This window comes from Haemaphysalis longicornis, unplaced genomic scaffold (genome assembly GCF_048455015.1).
Source record: "Haemaphysalis longicornis isolate Haplotype H1 unplaced genomic scaffold, Haemaphysalis longicornis Haplotype H1 scaffold_6, whole genome shotgun sequence".
In the NCBI taxonomy this organism is placed as follows: Eukaryota; Metazoa; Arthropoda; class Arachnida; order Ixodida; family Ixodidae; genus Haemaphysalis; species Haemaphysalis longicornis.
The window spans coordinates 171,414,609-171,439,453 of NW_027526407.1; the positions used below are offsets into that span (position 1 = coordinate 171,414,609).

Sequence of the window (24,845 nt, forward strand, 5' to 3'; positions counted from 1 at the left end):
CTAGAGAAGGCAAGCGCTGCAGGGGGCGGCAGAAAATTAGATGGGCAGATGAGATCAAGAAGTTTGCGGGGATAAATTGGTCACGGTTGGCACAGGACCGAGGTAATTGGAGAAGACTGGGAGAGGCCTTTGCCCTGCAGTGGGCGTAGATGGGCTGGTGATGATGTCGATGATGATGATGACAGTAGCTGTGTTGGCTCCATTTGCTTGAACACGAAGGCCGAGTACGCGAATGCACTCGACGCGTGGAATCAGGCTGCCCTGTATATACACTTGAATGTTCGGGACGTCTCTCTTTCTTCTTCCCTGTTTGGGATGTTGGTAGAAAAGGATCTCCGATTTTTGAGGTGAGCAAGCAAGACCTCTCGGGGTGATGTAGGCGTGGACTGCACCGGCAGCTTGCTGCAGCCTTTCCTCCAGGTCCCCATCACTGCCTCCAGTGGCCCAGATTGTAATATCATCTGCGTAGAGGTTATGTTGGATTCCCGGGATAGCCTCTAGGAGTGGAGGCAGCTTGATCATGGCGACGTTGAAGATGAAGGGCGACAGTACGGATCCCTGTGGTGTGCCCTGACTCCCCATTTGAATGAGCTCCGATTCAAGTCCTCCCAGGGTGAGACGTGCCGTGCGATGAGACAGAAAGTCCTTGATGTATGCATAGGCACGGCGCCCGACTCCAAGCTCGGCCAGATTGTATAGAATGGCATCGTGTCTGACGTTGTCAAATGCCTCGGTGAGGTCCAGTCCGAGTATAACTCTAGTGTCAAGGTCCGAACCTTGAATGTCCAAGATCTGGTGTTTTAGTTGCAACATAACGTCTTGCGTGGAAATCTTGGGCCTGAAACCCACCATCGTGTGAGGAAACAAGTGGTTTGTCTCCATGTGCTTGGACAACCTATTCAGCACCACGTGCTCCAGAAGCTTGCCCAGGCAAGACGTAAGAGAAATAGGCCGTAAGTTCTCCAACTTGAGTTCCTTTCCCGGTTTCGGTATCATGGAGATCTTAGCTGTTTTCCAGGCGGGCGGGATTTGCCCTCGTTCCCAGCACTGGTTCATGTACCGTGTGAGGGCGGCTATGGAAGGATCGTCCACGTTAGTCAGCAGTTTATTCGTGACTCCATCCGGGCCAGGCGCCGATTTGGTCCGGAGATTCGTTAGTGCAGCTCGAATTTCAGCCTCCGTTAGAGGCCTGTCAAGTTCGGAGTTTTCAGGACCAGTGTATTCTGGCAAAGGCTCTGGGTCTCCCTCTTTAATGTAGAGGTCCTTAATAGTTTTCAAAAGTTGCTGTTCATCACCGCCATATGTACGTAGGAGAGCTAGCAGGTTGTTTCGCTGTACCGTTTTACCTCCGTTTGGGTCTAGGAGGCTTCTTAACGTATTCCACGTGCTGATTTTCCCCATTTGGCAATCCATGCGGTCGCATACAGTATGCCATTGCTGATTCGTGAGATAGTTAGCGTGTGCTTCAATTTCCCGATTCAGTCTTGCTAATCTTCTGCGAAGGGGGCGATTCAGTTTCTGCTTGTGGAGCCGCGCCTGGATGCTGGCTTGAGCCTCCCACATGTGTAGAAGTCTTGAGTCAGCCTGCCATAAGTCTGCCTCTTCCCGTATAATGTGTGTGGCCAGGTCAACATGGCTTTGGAGCTCCGAATTCCACTCATCCAAGTCTTCGATCGCAGCCCCATCTGGTTCTACATTTGCTTCTCGTAATTTCCGGAATGTGTCCCACTTGGTAATCATATGCCGTCTGCCCAATGATTTAGCTGGTCCGGTCTGGATAATTGTTTCGACTATGTAATGATCACTTCCCAGGTTTCTACGCGTGTTGTTCCAGATGGCCTCCTTGATATTTTTTGTGAAAGTGAGGTCCGGGGTGGTGTCCCTTGTGACGCTGTTACCCAGCCTTGTGGGGTATGTAGGGTCAGTGAGCAGGGTCAATCTTAATGACTCTGCATCTTCCCATAATATTCTTCCTTTCTTGACCTCTCTGGGGAATCCCCACGCCGGGTGTGGGGAATTAAAGTCACCAAGGACAACCACAGGTTGACGTCTGGCTAGGTCCATAGTTTTTCTGAGAAGCTTGGAGAAGGAGTGCGTCTTACTAGGGCTGCTATACACATTTAAAACAAAGATACTGCCTCCGCCTTGTTTCCGCCCAGAAATAATTTCAGTTAACGCATTTTCTGGTTCCTCGATGTCCGTTGAATGCTGGATGACTGGGATATTTCTTAGAATGAGGGTTGTAACTCCCATACGTTTTTTCCTGTGCGCCAACGAGGGGGAGGAACTGAATGGGCTAAAGCCCGGAAGCTTCGCCTGGCCATTAGTTTCTTGAAGGGCCATAACATCAGGATTGTTAGGTGTGAGCATGTTGATGTATTGTTGCAAATTTCCTCGTTTGTTTTTGAAACCTCGGCAGTTCCATTGCCAAATTCGATATGTTTTACTGCGGTTCTGCTCCATGACGGTCGCCAGTAGACTCAGATTTCTTGGGTCCTTCCGCTACAACATTAAGGGGACGCATGTACATTTTTGTTGTCCTTTGTGGGCCGGCGTTGGATGTAGTCTGTTGCATACGTGTGATGGTGTCTTCTATGGCGACAAATTTGGCGCTCCAGGCTTCTTGCTGCTTAGTGAAGGTGTCGGCTAAGGCCGTAACCATGCTGCCAATTTTGTTGATTTGGCCTACAAGGTTATTTTCCAGATTCAAGAAGTCTTGCTGTTGGGCGGTGCCCTGAGAAATATCCGCGGATTTCCTTTTAATCGGAGGAGAGGTGTTTTCGGAGGCGCACACGATGTTGGCAGTTGGTGGAGTGGGGGTGAGGGAAGTTACGTTAGCTGCAGTTGTCTGGTTACGCTTCAGCATAGCAATTTCAGCTTTGAGCTGCCTGTTTTCCTTTAGAACCAATTCGAGGGTTTGTCGAATGCGAGTGATTTCCTCGCCTGCAACGGGTGGGGTATCATTTTTCTTCGTACTTGTTTCTTTGTGTGCGGTGTTACCCTGAGAGGCCGCCGTTGCCCAACTCACCTTAGCGTCGAGGCTGCCTTCCATCTTGTTCTCCTGAGATGCCGAGCGTGAGGCGCTGCGTTGTTGTCGTCCCCTTCTTCTGGACTGGGAGCGTGAGCGTCGTCCAGCTCCCTCCATGTTGTGCGGGGTTACCAACGGCGGGAAGGCTTCTGAGTGCTCTGTCTCTTTTTGTCCTCTGGTTTCTTGGACTCCACTGCCGCGTCGTTGATGCTGGAGGCCTTGTTGCTGTCGGAGCCATTCGCGCTGCCTCAACACGTAAGGTGTCTTGTAGCGCTGTCCTGCAGCCATGAAAGATCATGCGAGTCCTGAACAATCTGGCGTCTGAGAAATCTTAAGGCGATCAAGCCATCGTGGGATATTATTTAGAGCGCTGGCGACACTCAGGGATAGACAGCATGGGGGCACTATATACATACTCGCCTACAAAAAAATGAAAATGTTAAATAAAAAGAAATGACGCGGGTGGCCTGAGCACGATATACGCGTCTTGATCAAAACCATATATTGTGCCCCGGCCGCCCTCGTCATTAGTGTTCCTGGCTGGATTGGAAGCAACGGCCCTGTGGACAGCCTTAACCACGACCGGCGTTATCAATAGCTATTTACAAACCCGGTCGTGGCCATTAGCTATTTCACGTCCAAGACCACAGCGCAGAGTTTGCCCTGACGGTGCCCAGTACGGTGCCGTTCGTACGAAGGCCACGTGAGCTGGCCACCAAGCTCGTGGCTACTCGCGCGGGGCAATAACAAAAAAAAAATTCTGACAGCGCCTAGCTATATCCGTAGTGCGTATAGCAATTTCCGGTGGGATTAAACTACGTAGTACATACAGCATCGTCCTTTCAGGAAATCTTTTCCGTCCTTAAAGGCGTGCGGCCAACCATCTGAGGGCGATGCATTACAGTCCTCTAACAAATCTATAAAAGCATCAAAATACGTTTCCGTTGCCCGTCGGCCTGAGTAGCGCATTCCAACTATTCAAACTGCCCGCGCTCAAACCGAAACCAGAAGTTTAAGCACTAGAGAACTCGTAACAGTCGTTTGGGTACTGCAGTCCGTTTGGATGGTGGAATCCATGTATGGGAGTGACCTGTTTTGCAGTTTCATTTTGTACTTCTAACTTCTAACAACTCCTCCGAGCAGCACCGCAGAGATTGCCTTTTTTTACGTATCCACGAACAACCGAGGACAGTTCCGGAGTACAGTATCGAACACGTCAGTGCAGTGCTATGACATCATGGTATGATTCGTTTGGCGATTGGCTTCACTTCGTTCTTGCGATCAGGTCGAGCATCGAGGCGCTTGCTTTTGTTACTTCGGCAAGTTTGGCCATGTTTCTTCGGTGAATGTTCAGTGCGAGTCGTGTGTCTTCTGTATTTTGGTTGTCGTTCGCCGCGTCTTTCTCCATTATTTTCGCTCAGAGGATCGAGAGTGGGCGATTTGAAGCTGTGCTCACGAAAGTGGTTGCTTCCACGCTTCACGAAACCGTGAGTGAACCCGAAGTGTGGGATTATCAAGACGTTACAGCCGGAGCACTACATTTGTCGCTCTCACCGCTGCTTTGGAAAAGGTAACGCTGTGCACACATTTCTTCGACTTTTGCAAGGGGGCTGAGTTGTTGTCTGTCCGTGTCTTTTGGTGGATAATTACGGCGCGACAGACGGGACACAGCGGAGGGAGCAACACCAGCGCGAATAACGCTGAATTGACGAGTTGCCGCTCATCATCCGCGCGGTCGGTTGTGCCCAATTTTAACACCTTGCTAACATTAACAGTGTAAGCACAAGTTTATCGAAGCTCTCCGCGGCTTGGCGCTGGCACGAAAACATCAAAGGGTTCACAGAGCCCGACTCTGGCGGCATTACCGCCCTTCAGTAGTGCATCGTCTCGACTCAAAGCGGAACTCATCTTGAAAGCAGGCGCGGAAAGACGTTGACTGAGAAAAGAAATGCACAGGACGACGCGCTTTCCAACTTTCCGTCCTGTTAAAAAACGTCGTCGTGTGTATTTCTTTTCTCAGTCAACGTCTTTCCCCGCCTGTTTTCAAGATGAGTCAACACCAACTCGCCCAACTTTTCATCCTGTCAAAGCGGAACTGTTTGCAAACAGTTTATAAAGTTCGTTATCGAGCGTAGTATGGCTTTAGGTGAATCACATGGACGACTCTGGGCCGCGTGAGTTGTTGTGATGTCCTGTCGTCACCGTCAAGGGAAACCATATACATACGTTTCCCAAAGCGTTGTTGATTTCTGCCCGAAATACTGTCACAGAAGCTCCTCACTGAGGCCGCGTCGTCGGATTGTGGTCTTGGGAGGAGAGTCCGCGACCCCATGGTCAAGTTGGGACCGCCGGGCGTCCAGCAAGTGCTACGTCGGCGTACAAGAGTACAGGAAACTGGAATTTAACTACAACCCGATTATAATTCGAAGGAATATGGGTAACGGATCCCATAGCCTTCTATGCATGTTCTGCTGTCTGCCTGCAGTGTTTAGAAAATACGCGCACGCGTCGTATCCTCAGGCTGTTTGAAGAGAAACGGCCTACTGTTAAGCCAATTGCCTGCTCAATGGACTGACGCTGCATGTTTATTTAGACGCGCCTATTACCACTGTTGCGCTGAAAAATGCTTTCATTCTGCAGCATGCATTGCGTTAAACAGACCTCATTTATTTTTGCACGTTTCTTCTGTTGTAGTGGGAGCACAAAGTACCATCAGAGTCCTTCAATGCCTTTCTGGTCATGAAACTTCGCCATCACACTATGGGAGAGCTTCGTACGCTGCCGCGCCGTGGCGCTGGTGTTGATCAGAGGGCAGCCAGGGGCATGGTCAGAGCGTGTTTGGCAGGGAACAGACCACGGAGTAAGATAAAACAGACACTCACCGCCTTATCAGCAGTGCGCTTTCGCTTTACGTGTCGTGCCCTGGGCCGCTCAAATGGACTTATCATTTTGTGAGTGGCGAAAAAATTTGGTGCAAACGGGCATGCTGCTACTGCGTTCCTCCCAGCCGGTCTGGCTACAGAGCAGCGGCGGCCGCCCGATGCCCTCCAATCTGCGGTGGCACCACTCGCGGTAGCCTTTGTCCCCGTACGAAACTTGGCCGGGAGTTTTATGACCAGAGAAGTATTGAAGGACTCTGGTACCATCCATGACCTAGCACTTACCTTCGTACCCCATATTTGAATGAACCGGTATCAGCAAGCAGCATCGATGCACGGCTCTTATTGACAACATTCTGCACAGGGAACCTTGTGTATTTGAGCTGATGGTATTGGCAACACCGCAAATCCCGAGTCACCAACCGTGGTGATATGTGGAGAGGTGGAGGGTGGAAGCTTCAAACTGTGGCCGTGGGAGCCCTGGTCAAGCTCTGGCCGGTGAGCTCACTGTATGTAGACCAGGCAGGGAGCTCCGGGACCTCATGTACCGTCAGGGTAAAGTTAGCGATGAAAGCGCCCCGGTTTACTGCTTTTTTCTATGATGTAGGTTTTTCTTTTTGTACATTCCCTATACCGAATGATCTGTCCCTGAAAAGGGGCCATACTAAAGTAACCTTCCCTCCTTTGTTCGTAATAAGTACCTTTCCCAATTCCTGACAATTTCCCCCAGTTCTTTATCACAGAATCCGATGACAAGAGCAATACAGTAACAACAAAACCTGTATTCCTGCTTAGTTAATTGAAAGTGTTATAGGCAAGAACTACAACGCAAAAAAAAAAAACTGATCTCAGGAGAAATCCTTGTTGCAGTTATAAAAAAGCACAATCAAAAAAGCTCCTTGAGGAATACCTGGTTGTGATCTATGAATCAAACTCCTGACAGAACCTTAACCTTCTACGGTATGTTGTCGGCGAACCACGTTTAGGGTTCAGAGAATGATACCGCATTACAGCTTCTACCTTCCATGTTGGCACAGGGGCTAAGGCATTGTGCTCCCGAGCCCGAATACACAGCTTAATCCCAGCCACGGTGGCTGCTTTTGTGATGGAGGCAGAAACCGAAAACATCTGTGTCAAGATTTCGGTGCACATTAAAGGTACCCAGGTGGCCAAAAATTAGTCTGTAGCCTTCTATCGCGGCGCACCTCGTAGCCCTGGTGTAGCTATGTAGCGTTGATCCCCACAATCAAGCATCCATTGAGACAAGCTTCTGCAATCTTGTCTCATATAGAAAGAACTCAACTGTGCATGCAGGGCCCATGAGTTGTTTCGGATAGCAACAACGCCACATTGTTTGAGAATTTCTCTGGTTTCAGAAGGCATGGGTGGTGGGCTTAATTGTTGACATCGTGTTCCTTGGAGGAAGTAAGACTTATTACCAGTTTTCGTGGCGTTCAGTGTAATTGTGTGGATTTTGGCTGGTGTTTTTTTTTTTTTGTTGTTGTTATTCCAGGAGACACTACAATGCTGCTAGTAAGACTGCGCCATGCTGCAACATTGTCAGTTCGGAACGGCTGTGTCGTGGAGGTGTCTATGGATGTGTCCTCCAGCCAAGCAACACAGACGACTAAAACCACTACAGCCACAGGTACCATCCCAGTGTGCGTTGCTGCTAGTCTGTATGCATTACTAGAAATTTTCTCAACCGCTGCTACCCCGGGTTGCACAACAGACATTGTAAATGCTGGAAAGCGACCAGGAGAGATCTGGCACAGATCGGGCCTGCCCAGGCCCGCAAGGTTTGAAGTGACAGCATGACAACCTAATTCCCTTTTCATTAGGGATGAGGACAAGAAAGAGTAATGTAATGATACAAATAGCAATAAAGGCTTCTCTTACGGGCTAAAAATAACTACCGTAAAGTTCCAAGAGAACGCCTTCCCCGAAATATCACCCTTCCCCCATTAGGGGTGAGATATTCAATTTACTAAAAGGCTCCAAAAGTCGCCCACCCCCTAAAATTGATAGCTTTAGTGCCGATGAGTAAACAAAATAAATGCGAATCATCTATTCATGTGTTGATGTAGTCAATTATTTGTCCTTTCCACACTTGACCCGAAAGTTAGCATACCTACCAGGTTTCCCGAATTTTCCGGGAAACTCCTGAATTTTCACGGTTTTGTTTGATTGTACGACCGAAACAAACATCTCCCGAAAATGCACCCGTCTTTGGCCAAATCTTTTTCCCAGTCTGGCCACAATGCGCCGGAGGTATACCTGAACCCGACACCAATCAGCATCGTTATCAGTGAAGGGCTTAAAAAGCATATTCGGCCATGCGCAGACGGTTAACCTGTTTGTCCCATTGTTAGTTTACTGTTGATGGAAGCGCAGCGCCATCGCCGCTTTCATTTACGCACGAGCACGGTCGTTCTGGACGGCAGTTTTGAAGATTTAGCAAGTCTCCAGTGGTGTAGCTTGTTGTTAGTTTAGACAAAAGAACAAAACAGTTTAGTTCCTGCTGTTTAGTATTGCGCTTGCAGTACTATTTCCAGGACTTTCTGAAAGGGGCGGTGGCAGCCACGTCGAACACTTAAGTGGTGTAGCTTGTTGGTAGTTTGGACAAAGAAACAGTTCATTTCCTGCTGTTTTAAGTAAATAAAAGTCTCTAAGGTTACCCATTCTGTTGTTGCTACAACCCCCCTCTCCCTGGTCAGATCTCCCTAATGCCATCCCGGCAAACCTGGCAGGTATGCACTCTGCATATCATGTGAATGACCTGTTCAGTGGTTTTCGTCAGGTGTTGCATCGCAACGTTACTTTTACCGTCGGCTTGAATGTGGAGGCATTGGCAGGGCTTGATTGTATGTCCCTCCAAGATGTCTTCTGGCTCTTTAAAGACAGTAGTCTTTCTTGGGCTACTTAAACCCAGAAATTTTGGTCTGTCTGTATGTCTGTCCGTCTGTCTGTCTGTGACTCGATTCAGCCACCCGGCCAAAGCAAAACAATGCCTGCGCAATAGTCTTATATAGTCACAGCTAAATCTACCCGTCTATGTCCGGTGTAATGTTCATACTTGTCAACATTGTTGAAGAAGAACAAGACATTACGCAGTTATGAGACAACAGATCAATACAGAAGTGATATTTGCAGTGTTCCTTTATAAAAAAATCAAACATGCTTGACTTCTGCGAAATTAAATACTTCATCAATTGCAGAAAAAGAATTCACTCCGCCATCGCCTGCTGTCGCCCGCGCCACTATAGCTTCTGGCGTCATTTTAAGAAATCAACCGGCAACAGTTACGCAAGGTTCTACTAGATAGGTTCCACGTTCTGCTTGCAACGCACGTGTAGTAGGGAAACGCGGTTCTATAAACGTTGAAGTAGGGTGCCTCGATTAACGCACGTCTTCGCCGTACGGCAGCGTTCGCATCAAGACACCCGGTTTGGAGCAGTGGAACGCGGGAAATTTAAAATGATTTAAGAAAACCTTTGGTATCTTTACCTTGGGAGGAGCGCGACGCAAGAGGAACAACATGAAAGGTGAGCGGGAAAGAGTAGGGAGGCATTTACTTCGCAAAAGCCGATAAAGACTATCGTCTTTTGACGGCATTTGCAACGAAAGGAGCAAATACGCGGCCAATTTTTTTGTTCCTACAAGGCCGCGCAATCAATGTCTCAGACTTTTTGGGCGAGCAGGTGAGGCCGCACTTTTTCACATATTGGCTCACGGCATCTGTAGCTTGTTGTGGTGTGTCCTGTATTTCTCCTATCGAGTCCGTGCCCGTCCAGAGGGTTATATCATCGGCATAGAGGGCATGGTTTAGGTTAGGTATACTGGCCAAGGAAGACCAATTAGGGCAATATTTAATAAAAAAAGGGGATAAGAACAAGGGGATAAGAACAAAACAGTTCAGTTCCTGCTGTTCTGTATTGCGCTTGCAGTACTATTTCCAGGACTTTCTGAAAGGGGCGGCAGCAGCCACGTCGAACACTTAAGTGGTGTAACTTGTTGGTAGTTTGGACAAAAAAAACAGTTGATTTCCTGCTATGTTGTAAGTAAATAAAAGTCTTTAAGGTTACCCATTCTGTTGTTGCTACAACCCCCCCCCCCCCCCCCCCCCCTTTCCTATCAGATCTCCCAAATGCCATCCCGGCAAACCTGGCAGGTATGAGTTAGCCAATCTCGTATTTTTTATTGAAATCTCCGCAGTTTTGGTCGGCAGTGCGGACACTTTTGTTGTTTTTTGCACTTGACCCAAAAGTTCGCCCATCCCATATTTTTCACTTGATATCTTTGTACTTTGGGTCAGCGTTCTTTCAGAACTTTGCGGTAGTCCAATAAGTTGGGGTTGGAAGACCCCACTGCTCAGTACAGATCCCCATCTCCAGAAGTGAACCAGCTGGCCGAAGGTGCTGCTGGGGCCCGCAAGGTCCTGCCGCCACCTGAGAACAAGAAGGAGTTAAATTCTTTCTTACAAGCGGATCCGAAATTATGTTATTCTCTCTTTCTCTTCAGGTTCACAGTGCTGCCTCGTGTCACGCACCACCAGCACGGGCTCTCAAACTGAACACAAATTTCCAGGTCAGAGTTGAAAATTTTTTCTCCTACGAGCATTCCAGTAGGAAAAAGTCTGCACAGTTGTACCAAAGTCCTTCAATGCTTCTCTGGTCATGAAATCCCTGGCCAAGTTTCGTACGGGGACAAAGGCTACCGCTAGGGGTGCCATCGCAGATCGGAAAGCATCGGGAGCGGCCGCCGCTGCTCTGTAGCCAGACTGGCAGGCAGGAACGCAGTGGCAGCATGTCTGCTCACACCAAATTGTTTCGTCACTCACAAATGATAAGCCCATTTCAGCGGCCCATGACATGCAAAGCGAAAGCGCATTGCTAATAAGGTGCCGAGCGTCCGCTCCCTGCCAAACGCGCTCTGACCACGTTTCCTGCTTCCCTCCGCACGAAGCTCTCCCATAGCATGACGGCGGAGTTTCATGACGAGAAAAGCATTGAAGGACTCTGGTCGTACCAACAATTTTTTGTCACATGCGTTATGAATCGTTGAGTTTTTTTCATATAAATGATAAATCATAAAAATCCTTGAATTGCCATCATATATTCAGGGGTGAGACAGCTGCGCATATTGCACAGTTTTGATACAATTCTATTTTGCTGTGCCGGACTGCTCCAAAGGCAGGAAAATCGCAAAAATTGCACTGAACTGCTCTAAAACAGCATGAAAATCCAGAATTTTAACCTTCACGGCAGTTTCATCGTAGAAATAGGCCTTTCACAGCATCATTTTCAAGGGAGCTCGTCGGCGGTGCTGTTTTTATAGTGGATTACACCTTGGTATCGTTAGATCAGCTAAGGTCACTCTCATCTGCTTTCCAGTTCCCTCCCTTGTAGTCACATGCTCAGAAACCCTCGAAAAACAAACAGATAGGCGCTAAAACTGAAATGAAGTAAACGATACCTTCTGAAGTGCGATTGGCTCTCCAGCTGGGCTCACTGAAATGACCTTACCGATTGGGCATCGTTATGGCAACAAAAAACATGGCTGCCGGGCGAAGCGGCTACTCTGTAGTTCAAGTGCTCAGGGCACTTAGCCTATCTTTTCCGTGGTTTAGGTTCCGCGGCCAGTCGAGTTCCCGTTTAGTCGTTTTATCTGTTGTGTTCCTGAACCAAGGTTACGTCTGTCCTGAACAGTGACGTTAAAATGGGGACAATGCTTGAGAACATGTGCCAGTTTACAGTCAGTTGCGCAGATCGAAAGCCGGAGTTCATTGAAAACAACGAGCCTGAGACTTCGCTGTGGTTCGTCCTTGAGTATGAAACAAGTGAAATTTTCGACTCATTGTGATTGTATAAAATGCTGAGGTATTGCTGTGCTTGACAGAGAGCTCAGGAGCCTTGAAACGCCAGAAGTAGCATCAGGCGCAGCATCGCCACATTTAGGCAGCACCCGATAGGAGGCCTGGTTTACTGCACATGCGTAATAGTTATGTGTCTGGAGGGAAGTCATTATGAAATGAAGTGAACTGACTAGTTATCGTGTTCTCATAATAGTAGTTACGCATCTAAAGAAAAATTTAATAGCAACTGCGAAGTGGCTAGACATACAACGTTTCTCAAGGTAGAATAGGGGTGAACGTGCACGCCTTGGGGATTGAATAGAAAGGGGGTGGTGGGCTGTAATGATGGTCACCACGCTCTGTGTAACTTTTGCACTGGCTTTACACGCGTTGGTACAACAGGCTATGGCATTATAAAAAGTATTTCGTTATTCAAATAGAACAACACACCTCCTGAATTCAAAGGAAAAAAAACACCGTATGATTGCAGAATTTCTCAATTTAATATTTTTAACGGCACTAAAAATTACCGGTGCCCTAGAATTCACTGTGTTTCGGCCTTGAGTGTGAGGCCGGTGCGTGCTTGAAGTGAAATTTTGGACTCATTACGGAGTTATAAAATTCTGAGTTATTGCTGCCTTTGACAGCAAGCTTGTAAGCGGCGGGAATGGGACGATCGACACTGCAGAAGTAGGCTACATCACCGCAAAATGTTCAAGCAGTGTCCAATAGCGGAACGGGCTACCTATCTGAAGTGAAATTTAATGCCAAAAGGGAGGTGGCTAAACATACCAACGTTACTCAAGTTACGATCGTAGTGAACGTGCACTTTGGGGATTGAAATGGAAGTGCTGGTGGGGTGCGACGACTGTCACCTCCCTTTGCGCAACTTTTGCCGTGGCTGTACACTTGCGCGTAAAGCCGAGCCTGGGATTACAGAAATAATATTTTCGGCATTCACATGATAATAAAAATGCCTTACTATTGCTTAGTTTTTCAATTCGATATTTTCAACAGCACTCTACGCTATCTATGCACAGAGCCTAAGAATTTAAATATGGTTTGTGAAAGGGTAGTGCAGTTTGTGCCTTGTGATACCCTGATAGAAAAAACTTCATTGAAAGTTTTATGTACATTTGAAACCGATTAAAAAGTGTACTTTTCCCCCTGAGTTGCCAAAAATTCGATTTTTTTTAGGCTCATAAGGTGACATAATAAATGTCACTAACTGCTCCAAATCAACGTTTTTCTGCTCCAAAATCAAGATTTCGCTGCTCCAAAAACTGCTTGAGTGGAGAGCGCTTAAACTATGGCTAGTAGAACAAGAAGGAGAAAGACTACAAAACAGGATGAAGTGCAACTAACAACTGATTTATTAACGCAGATTGGACATGATATACACGTGATTGTATGAAAAAAGGTAGAAAAAAGGAGCAAAAAGGTAGAAAAAAGGAGCTTGAACATACAGTAATCCCTCGTTATAACGAAGTCAGCGGGACGGCGAAAAATTTTGTTATAAGCAGTATTTTGATATAAGCGACCACTTGAAGAAGGCTAAAGCAGTTGAGCATTAATTGCACCAGAACTGCAAGGAATCAGAACACAATGTATTCAGTGAAGCTAAGCACTATTCAGGTGCAAAAAAGGCAGTGAGCCTTGGATGTTTCAAGTTCTTGCCGGGCGTGAGAGCAACCCCTGCTCCAATTCGACCAAGCACTGCATGAGTCTGTGGTCACCGCCCATATTAGTGGCAGTGGCTGTGGCCAATTTACAGGGGGATGTACTGGCATCACGGAGCGCTACATGAGTTTCGCGCTGGAAAGCGCCGCAAATGCCGTGGCTCGAGTCTGAGATTGTGTTTGGTGCACTCACAAAATGATTAACCGCTCATTTCGGGTGCACAGCACAATCATAAAAACTGACCGGTTTTGCACTAGGGGCTTTGTATGATCTCTGGGAAATTTTTTTCTGAGGTTTGCAGCAGTGAAGTTTGCACTTGGGCCCGTAGCCTCCCTGTGTCCTCTGCCGTTTTTTGCCCTACACAAAGTCATGGAAGTTTGCAAAACGAGTTTTTCGGCGCCCCGTTATCGAAGACACTAATTCTACAGTTCAAGTGTCAGTATTCGCGCAGAATCGCGTCCACGCCATTGATCAATGTCTAGGAACAAAATTCAATGACCCTACCACGCATTCGGACGTTTGTCTAAAGTCAGATGGCGCAAATTGAGCATGACGGGCTCGGGAAAATCCTGTCTTGCGTTGACCCGCCATGTTGGCAGCCTGAGTCGCTGCTGGGTCGCCGCCGCTAGACCATGCCTCTGTTCGCCACTTCGCTCTAAGCGGGTCAAGCTCTTCACGAACTTCGAGTTATGCGGCCTAAAATGCATGCGTTTGGGTTGAGACCAGAATGAATTCGAATAAAGCGATATTTCGAGTAAAGTGCTTTCGTTATAACGAGAGATTACTGTATGTGATCAGAAAAGGAGGAAAAAGGAGAATACGTCAGCGCACCATCTATCACCTTATCAAAAAGGGCAATAGACTTCTCGTTGCAGTAAGAACTGAGCATGCGCTCCATGTAAAACCGTGTGCAGTTGTAATCACATACGATCAAGCTTCTTTTTTGTACCTTTGTTCATACAAGCACGTATATATATATATATATATATATATATATATATATATATATGTTCAATCTGCGTTAACAAATCAGTTGTTACTTGCGTTTCGTCCTGTTTTGTAGTCTTCCTCGACCTAGCCCTACTATTTCAAGTTTAAGCACTCTTCACTCAAGCTATGCAGCACCAACTAGCCCCTACAGATTCCCTGCTAACAAAAACTGCTCCCAAATCGGATCCAGCTGTCTCACCCCTGAACTGTATGTGGTAGCCTCACGCGTTTGATACTTTTTTTATGAACAAAATGCCTGGGAAGCAGGTCTATGGGCTGTAATTTCTTGTTCAATAATATTGCGGTTCCTACTTCGCAGTTGCAATGTAGTTATTTTAAACTTACATTGAAATGACTCTGTTCTGAAACCTTTCCTTAGAATAATAAAGCTTTGCTTTTTAAACAGTCACTCGACGAAGTTTTGTTATGTTTTATGATTTTAATCCGTTCCGTTTCTTCACTTTTGATTTGCTATACAATCATTATAGTGCATTTAATCCTTCCTTCTTTGTATACAATGTATTCCTATATTTTGTCACCATATACAACATCCCACATGTTATGTTTCTGTTCACTAGTTCTCTTTATTTAGCCCCCCCCCCTCCCCAGGCCTACGTGTTACTCCCAGCCCCGGTGACGAAAATAAAGAAAGGATATCCAAACAACATTTCTCACATTTTCCAAGCAACGTTTCTCAAACGCAGTGTGCATTTTCTGTGATATTTAAAGAACCTCAAAAACTGATATTAGTTGTTCCAAACTGCTCCAAAATTAGCTTTTTCCTGCTCTGAACTGCCGCGAAATAACTTGTTTCATGCTCCAAAAATTCCTCCAAGTTGTTGAACATGAGTGGCATCACTGTTCCTGGCATAAGCGGCCTTCTCGTTGAAACTTCTCAATCGGTCACCAATGTCAAATGCTTCGTCGGCATCTTTGAGGCCCCAGAGGACATCGTCCTCAGTGCCGTCAAGTGCATTGGAAACAGCACTTCTTGAAACTGATCGGGATGCCAGCAGGTCCTGCCGCCTGTCCCACATAGCGACTTCGCTGAGACGAGCCTTTTCGCAGTGCCTTGCCGGTGTCTCCGTGCTGTGATCCCTTGTAACCCAACCTTTGTAGAGGTCGGTGATGAAAATCTTAAAAGGCCTGTTCATAACCACATCTAGTGATTGCAAGCTGTAGTTCCCTTGCAATCCCTTCCTTCCCTTGATGTCGCAGTCCCCTCTTCTGCGACATCATGCCGCCAGGAATGACAACTATGTCTGTGCCTGCTTCCTGAATTCTCTTCACCTCAGGGAAAATGTGGCCCCTGAATGAGTCTAAGATCAGGCAGTTAGGAAGCCCCAGGTCCATTCCTAATCGCTTCACCCAGAGAATCCCAAACCACTCCTTTATAATCTCTGTGTTCATGGAACTTTGTTGGCTCAAGTCATTACCTTTAAGGGAAGTCTTCATCCTTGAAGACCATCTTTTGCCGAAATACTGTGTATAGGAAGAGCTTCCATTCATCGGCTTTACAGCACAGCATCACAGTGAGCCATGTGTGTTCGTGTTCTGTCAGCAGGCACGTTCTTCGCTTTGGCCATTACTGTGGTGCAGCAAGGCATGTCAAAGTACCGGCATTTGGTAAGCATAATCCACATAGCTGAGGATGTACCGTATTTTCCGGTCTATAAGTTGCATCTTTGTATAAGTCACACCCCCTCAAAATGACAGTTTTTCCAAAAAAAAAAACGTATATATGTTGCACCGGTGTTTAAGATGCACCGGTGTACAAGATGCACTTGTTAATTACGTAAACTCATGGTGAATCAAATCGTTAGAAAGTGCGGTGAAAGTACCTGGTTGCGGCGGCGGCCACCAATGAACGCATCCCCCGGTAAGGAGGGCTAGACACGTGCATCTACCGTCCAAAGTCTAGACAGAACAAACTTCTCAAAAACGGTTTATTGATGCACATAGATGGCATGTACTTACAGACGGCGTTTAGGCAAAACCATCGAAGTCTTCTTCCTCCGACTCGCTAACAAAGAATTCAGCAACTTCAAGTGAGAGTTCTGCCGGTGCATCGCTGTCGTCCTCCGACTCACTGATGTCTTCTTCACCAACCTCATAATCACTCCGGCCTTTATGAACCCGGCTACAACTGTTTTTGTAGAAATGTAGTCCCAAGAGTCGGAGACCCATTTGGCCACCTCTCCAAACGTCGCGCGTCTCTTGCGTGTTGTCGTAAATCAGTGCAATAAAGTTCTCATGGCGGACGGAAGTGACGCGAACGGAAGCAGCCCGAAAATCAAAGCTTATCAGCAAGCTGTCATTTTAAAAATTAGCATCACGTTTACCTTCTTTGAAGTAACTCTCTGTAATAATTTATCAGCTTCATTTTGTTTTTGCAACCCAGTTTAATGTTACTTTGAAATTATTATAACTGTACTTAGTGTGCATAGCAGAAAGTGGCGCGCGGTTGTCGCAGCCCATTATCATTGTTTTTGACTAGAAAAGCTGCAAATTCTTTTGTGTAACGTCCCAAGGTGACATATAAGCTATAAGAAACGCCGTAGCGGTGGGCTTCGGATTTATTTAGACCATAGAGCTGTGTCTCTTAACGTGTGCTGGCCACGCACGGCCGCCGCGAAATAGATTTATTCCATACATAAGTCGCACTGGTAGATAAGACGTACCAATGAAAATTTCAGAAAAAAAAGTGACTTATACACCGGAAAATACGGTAGTCGTTATGTTGGAGTTTCATGATGTGTCATGGGAGCTCTACCAGCAGTTTCTCTTGTTCTGCTCTGGCAGATTGTCCGTCAACGGTAAAGTGAGTGTGTTGCGCCGCATAATCTTGGACCAGTCTTAAGCAGTAACTAGTTACTAGTAACGCGTTACCGGTAACTAGTTACTTTTTTAGTAACTTGTAACTGTAACTAGTTACTTTTAAGTTAGAGGAACTTGTAACTGTAACACTGTTACTTTTTTGTGGAGTAACTGTAACGAGAAATATCGTTACAGTTACTTTATTTCTATAAAAAAAATTATCCAACAGCAACACTCATTAACGACCGATGTACAGTTTGCGCGTTTCACTTTTTTGGCCTTTCTTCCGCAGACCTCGTCTACTTCATGTATGCCAGCACACTCCCTTCTCATGGGTGAAAAACAACTGGTCTAGAAATGTTTAGGCGTGCACGTGTGCGTGGTGTCCCACGTGGTCTACTAAGGGCTCGAAGTTTCTAAGTTTAAGCTGCAGTGTTTTCCTCAGCAGCACGACATCGCTCTCACCCAGGCCATAAATAACGCTGCGACATGCGCCTAAGCGCACGTGGATGCATGTTGACGCGCGGCTGAACCATTTTCGCCACATCTTCGCCACATCCCATTCTCTCTCACTTACGCGGGGCAGTCAAGCGACGGCATTGTAGGCGAAAATAAATTAAGTTGACATTGACTTTCTGATTCCAACTTTGAAAAACCACTAATTCTATGCTACAATGATGTTTGCAAATAAATTTCTTGCAGCGAGAGTGCAGCAACAACAAAAAAAAATAAAGTTCCTTATGATGGATAGCAAAACTTCTGTAATAAAAAAAATAAGGCGTACACAACCATTCTTGGTTTGGGCATGAGAGTGCATCATTTTAGGTTCCCCTCGTGTAGGCTTTACCAGGTGAAATTTTTACTACCTGCATGCATACGTTTCTATTAAATAAGCCAAATATTTTTAGCTATTACTTAGTTTTATACAGTAACGGAAAAGTAACGACGTTACTTTTTTGCAGTAACTGTAACGGTAACTAGTTACTTTTGGAAAATTCGTAACTGTAACTGAGTTACTTTTTTGGGTTAGGTAACTGTAACTGTAACACTGTTACTTTTTTCCGGTAACGTGCCCATGACTGTTTGGGACCTATCCTCACCTTACCCATTCCGTCTTGCTAGGCTGACGGTAGTGCTTTCGCCTGAATGTCCTCACATGAGACTGGTGGTCCCTTCGCAGTCTCCTCTTCGTTGTGAAGCTTCAGCTGCTTCACCAGAACGGCTGCTGGTTGCTGAAAAAGGTGATGTTGCTCTAAACAGGCAAAAAGTTCATCCTGCTGTTTTTGCCAGCCTCTGATGACTGCATCATTCATGCCAAAGTCGCTGTGTGGCACAGTTTTCAGTTATCGGAAAACAAAATTGCTAGACTCATGTAGTCAGCGGTATAGCTTGTATGGCGTGACGTCAACAGCCAATTTGCATAACAGGGAGGACATAACGACATTTGCATAACGCAGTCAGTACTGCAAAAACACATGCGAAATGTTGTGCAGTATGGTTACAGAGGGCAGGAGGAATACACGGAACCACGGTCGAAACGAAAAAAACTGCCGAAGCTTGCACTAAGTCGTGTGAGGTTTCAACCCTAGCAAAGCTGTAGGATTTCTTTCTACGCAAGCACTGAAGGTGGGCACATTACCACACATTTATGCAAGTTTGAAATTGTTTATTTACATGTTCAGTCGTCAGTTTGCACTGTGCTAGCTGTAATCATCGTTACATCCATCGATATCATCGTGTGCCTCATCGCAACCATTACATGTGTGGCAGCACTTGATGACCACTAGGGCGCAGCGGCGTGTACGTGCACAACACATGCATTGCGTTCCTGGAGAGACACGCGCTGACAAGCACTCCGCATTTTCTTGGTATTTTTAGTGCGTTATGCCCCACATGTTATGGCCAGTACAACATCTCCACTCTTAAAATGCTTTCTTTCCATCTCGCATTCGTGCACGGGCAAGCCATATCACTAACGAAGATAAGCTGCATGGCGCACAGGTTGTCTGTATCTCTCTCTTCCTTTTGGGGGGCGCTCGGCATTTTCTTGCTCTTTTTAATACATTACGTGTCACGGCAGACACATTACGGCTGGCTACGACAACTCCGCTTTTAATAACACTGAGTACGAAGTTGCGGTGAGCCAGGGACGCAGAAGGTAGTTTTGTGTGTCGCTTTGTGTATCCATGGGATGGCTTTAACGTGGTAATTAAATACGCTGCAGTCTGGCTAGCAGCGCCAGTGGCTGGTGGCCCCCAAATGCACATAAAGAGTGATGTCTGACGAAACCAAAAGTTAAAGAGTGATGTCTGACGAAACCAAAAGTTAAAATTGAAACTATGTCTGACGGAACTTTAACCCAAAGTTAATGTTGCATCTGAGGTAACGTCAGATGGAAATTTCAGTTCTGTCCAAGGAAGGCCAAAGTAAAATTGTGATGTTTTGTCTGACGGAACTTTAACCCAATATTTTGAGTTCCATCTGAGTAACCCAAAGTGAAAAATTGAAATTGGATCGAACATAATTTTACTGGAATGCTCCGACTTACGTCCCACGCAACCCGAAATCGAAACTGAAGTTATGTCGGATGTACTGCACAGTAAGAAATAAGAGTCAAATGAAACTTGCCATTAGAGGGAACTAGTTCACTACTGAAATGGAAAGTTATGCTCAACTAACGTGAAGAAAAAAAGTTACATATGACGTATAAATTTGTTTATATGTTTCTCCGAAGGAGAAACAAAAAGAGTACCAAGGCGTCCCTCTTACGACCCGTAAATCAATTATTTATTGTATTTGTTAAAGTATTCCTGGCTCTGAGCCATGTAAACTTCGTTGTGGACGAGCTGTGTGTGCTACAAACTGGCATTTTTGCCCGCAACAATGGGCTCTGCTGTGCTGATTCCTGTTTTCTTTTGTGTGTGTGTGTGATGTATATCGGAAGTGCATGTGCAGTTGTATAAAAAAAATGGCAGCATATCTGCTCAACTCGCTACAAATAGTGATAGAAGAGTCTTTTGCCGGCTGTGGCACATAAATGCCTCATTTTTTCCCTCCCACCTCTCACGCTCTTCCCCTCCCATCCTGCTCCTTCCACAATAACCATAGTGGAGGTTTGCTCAAACTAATTCAGCTTTGCTACATTCCACTGCTCATACAGCATCTACTGGAAGTACAGTCTACGCTCGTTACAGCGGATCCGGCAACAACGGACTTTCGGTTACAACAGACCATTTCTGTTGGTTTGTATGGTACCCATGCATTTTAAATGGAGTCCACTCCGCTCACAACGGACCCGGCTAGAGCAGACTATCGGCTACAACAGACTAAATTTTAGGCGAAAATTGTTTCGACTGAACGTTTATAGCGGACTTCCGCGGGGCCGGCGCCCGGTGTGCTTTTTCGTTTATTTTGGCAAGAAAACTATTATGTCTGGCAACATTGCTGGCAGCCGGGTCGTTGGCGCAGCCAAGCCAAGCCAGTGGCTTTTTTTTTTTTGTGCGACCAGCGGCATCAGCGGCAGGGTAGCTGATTTCACTGTCGGATAAATTAAGCGTAATTAACGCTGTTGAACACGAGGAAAAACAGGCTGACATCGCCAGAAGTACAGGCCTGTCTAAGCACAGTGTCCGCTGTACCGTCAAGAACAAGGCCGCTGCCGATAAACGCGACTCCGGTGAGATTGAAAACAGGGCAATCGAATACTCGAAGTGGTGCACTCGGAGGCGAGTCTGCCCTCGTCAGTTTTTTTATGTAATAAAAAACTCGGGTTCAGTGAAGTTCGGCTTTTATTATTCCCACGCATGCATCGTTCCCGTTCCGTTCGGTGAAAAAGGTAAGAAATGCTACAAGTAGGGGTTGTTCCCCATCCATTGTGTGCAATCTGCCGGTAACCGTGCACAGTCCAACTGGTCTAACTTTCGAATTTACAGCTGACCGTCATCAGATTATTTCATTACATCTGTTTCAATGACCAGAATAAAATCGCTAAAAATGTGGAATCTGCCTTGAGGGAACGTCAGGCAGCGATCCGATTTGTTTGACGAACGGTTTCGGGAAAACCTGCCTCGTCGTGAGGGGATTTAAAAGAGCCTAGCTAATGCTGATGGGCACGACTGATGTTTTATAGCTGGTTTATAATTGCGCCTAGTTATATTCTTGCGTTATTTGCTCAGCTTATCTTGCGTCTTTACACGCTTGACCACATGCGCTAGGCCTTTTCGAAGTGCCGGTGCTAAGTTTTGGAAACGGTGTTTACGCGATTCTTTGCCCTCGCGCGAACACTGTGCAGAGGTGCTGCAGGCGTGTAGAAAGAACAAAGTGTATATACTATGCATGCAATATCGGTCAAAGTACTCACTGTAGAGCTCATAGCCCCCCCCGTCGGATACTGCATACTTCGGCTACAGCGGACGTTTTTTTCCGGATTCAGAGGGTCCGTTGTAACGGGCGTAGACTGTATTCGTTACTGTTGGGCTTCTTGGAATGCTGCCTTGAGGTCCAGGATGGGGTGCAACATCTTTCTATTTTTGGTGAAAACATTGTAATGCAAGCTTATTTGCTATCGCAAAGTTTAAGCGGCCAAGTATTTTTTAAGCGCACTGCAAATACAACCTATATATTGATGTTTTGCCTCAAATATGCCAAATGTTTTCTTTCTGCTGAACAATGTTGATAAGTATGAAGTGTGTTTCAAGATCTTAGAGGTTTGTAAAGGATTTGCCTGTATAGACCTGTCATTCAAGTATTCTTTCAACTTTCGGCTGGAAGGGTAAATCGAGAGACAGGCAGACATGCAGGCAGACCGGCCAAGCTATTCGGGTTTAAGTAGCCCAAGAAAGACGGTCGTCTCTAAAATTTCAATAGTTCGGTCTTAAAAAGAAAGCTATGCACCCAACAGGATTCAAACCCACAGTGCTGCAGCAGCCCTCGTGCGACACTCGATACGGCTTGACCAACACAAAAACAGGCACAAGGCATCGGTTTGAACTACTGTATTTTTCAGTGTACAGTGGAACCCCGTTCATGCATTTTTCATCGAACTGGATAAAACGGAACAACCACGAAAACGCAGCAGTGAGGAAACCTTCGAAAATGAACGAAAACAGTGTAGCCTTACTTGCAAGCATGTATTTCTGCAACTTTGGCTTTCAAACAATAAAAAACTTGAGAACGTAGGATTGCCGCTTTTTGCAATTGCTGGAAAACACCACGTGCGTCATTGCAAGGTCCCTAGCGATGTCTACTCTCTTTTGCGCTGGCTGCTTGTCTACTGCCTTTACTACGTTAAGCTTTTCCGGAAGGGAAAGCGCCTCCCATTTTCACGACACCTTCAAGGCACGATAAAGTTCATGGTTGCAAGTTCAACGGTGTTCTTAAAGCTTTAAGTGCACGATGATGACTAGAGCATGTGCTATTCATTTGGTGGTGCTTCTATAGCAAATACGCACTTCCGGCATTCGGAAATGAAACTTCTATTGTAAGCGGAGTGATGATGGAGATAGCATTGAGTAACATAAGGCCATCTAGTGGTGACGAATTGCACCGGCGTGCGACTTCATGCAGTCAGTTCCATAGCCAAGCCTGGCCAAGGCTTGTCAAACTTTAAAATGGCGGTCTGCACATGTTGCCTGGGCAGGTTCGGAATGGCAGAGTGCGATGAATGAACCGGGAACGTACTCTGAGCCACGACGTAACAGCGAGGATTTTAATACATGGGGCTCTATGTGTGAGCTGTGCCGGGACTCGACAAAAACAACGTAGCAGCCGGTAAAACGCAGCCAACGTTTTTAGATTAGGTCAGTTGGCAAAGAGCGCGGCCTTCCAAGCAGCGCGGCGCGGGCCGGTGCTGTCGCCGACCAGGCGGTGGCGCTGCGGTAGCGTTGAGATCGGTCTCGGCGCATCGTCTGCTACTCCTTGCTTGGAAAGGCGCCGGTGAACGACCACCGCACACCGTTAATGTTCTTCTTTGACATGCGAAACCCAACTTCGCTCTACTGTTACGCTTTAGTGACAAGAGCTTTACATTTTTATCGACATTATAATAAAAAAACAAGCTGTACTAGGAAGAAAAAAAAAAGGCAAGGCAAACACTGCACAGTCCGCTTGTCTTCGGCTGCTTCCCGTTCCATTTACTTATTTTCCCATTTATTTTTCCCTAGTACGGGATCCCTTATAGCTCAATAATATTTAAAACATACCCGAACACGTCTTACGCTACTGAAACTGCGGGAAAGCCTAAAATAGTCAGCCATCTACTTGGAATCAAGAAAAGACGCCTCTACGTTTTTATTTATGCTGTGGAAGCAAATGCAGTACACACGTTTTCACCAGAACAAATTTACAACCCCAACAAAACTGATCAAGTGAGCCGATTAGAAACCAAGTGCTGACGTGCGCGCTCACCAAATTATTGGTATTTTAACTGCGGACACGAAAAATTACGATTTGTTAACAGCTTCGCTGTTAAAGAAAATTGAACCAATTATTAAACCAATGCTTTTTTTATTTCTTTGACAGGTATAAATGTGGTTTCTTAAAAGAAATAAACGTTTTTCTCGGATGAGAATGCTTGTCGTACTGCTATTCTTTTTTGTTGGTTTGTAAATTGATGGACTATCTGTTAGGGTCACAGAAACTTTCATTGATCTTCTTGTAGCCCTGATATGCCGATTTTTTAAAGCGTTTAGCCTTCATTTATCTTCTTGTAGCCCTGATATGCCGATTTTTTAAAGCGTTTAGCCTGGTAGTTTTTCCGTTGAGCCATCGCTTATGTCTTCTGGGTTGATTTTTCCTGCTCGTTTCCTTTTGCAATATGCAGATAGGTAACACTTCTCAGTTTTGACTAGTCAGATTGATTTATAAGTGGTTTAACGCGCCGACGCTTCACAGGCGATGAGGCGCGCCGTAGTGGAGGGCTCCGGATTAATTTTGACCACGAAGGGGATCTTTAACATGCGCTGAAATCTCGAACACACGGGTGTTTTCGCTTTCCGCCTCTATCAGAATAGCGGCCGCCGTGGCCGGGAATCGAACCCGAGTCCTTGTGCCCAGCAGCACGGCGCCTTAGCCACTGCGCCGGGTAGGGATCTGATCTGACTGTTCTTATCAGCACCGTGAATATGTTGTGCCACACACACTGCATGCCCTTTCATGGCAGTTATTGCGGATGAAACGTCTGGAAACAGGTAACATTTGTTCCAAGGGCTGATCTTTAAGGCAACAATGCAGCAAATAAATGTTGCTACATTCTTCTGCCTTGTCAGCTGAGGGTGAATATTCCCATTTTTATCGCTGTAGCTACACGGCGGGACAAGGAAACCTCTTGAATTAACTTCAACCGACAAGTTTTGCCCGACTACGTAGAAGATAGCCTGGGTAGGCGAACCCTTCTCATTCTACGTTTGAAATGTCGGACATTTGCTGAATTCCTGCATAACCGCGAACCACAGCTCAGTTCGCATAACGTACGTGCTGACTTCGGCGCTTTCTACACCCCTCATACCGCCACTTACGCCAGTTTCATCGCGCAAGGGCCCATCATTTTGGCAGGACGCAACATAGGTGGGAACCACTGTCATCCATTTGGGTGCTTTTT

At 46.3% G+C, this 24,845-nt stretch overlaps 1 protein-coding gene across 4 annotated transcripts in view; it reads left to right on the plus strand.

Moving 5' to 3' along the window:
- The first annotated feature begins 4,311 nt into the window (after positions 1-4,311).
- The window catches only part of LOC144141264 (uncharacterized), a 28,065-nt gene continuing 7,531 nt past the window's right edge, over positions 4,312-24,845 (plus strand). Inside the window, exons 1-5 of one of the 4 annotated variants that reach the window (XM_077672831.1) lie at positions 4,312-4,598; positions 5,299-5,465; positions 7,421-7,555; positions 10,429-10,494; positions 18,429-18,489. In XM_077672831.1, coding sequence (XP_077528957.1) covers positions 7,454-7,555; positions 10,429-10,494; positions 18,429-18,489 — 229 coding nt within the window. In that variant the 5' untranslated portion in view covers positions 4,312-4,598; positions 5,299-5,465; positions 7,421-7,453. Of the gene's footprint in view, positions 4,599-5,298; positions 5,466-6,271; positions 6,406-7,420; positions 7,556-10,428; positions 10,495-18,428; positions 18,490-24,845 lie in introns of those variants that run through there. The other 3 variants (XM_077672832.1, XM_077672830.1, XM_077672833.1) reach the window with 3 other exon arrangements.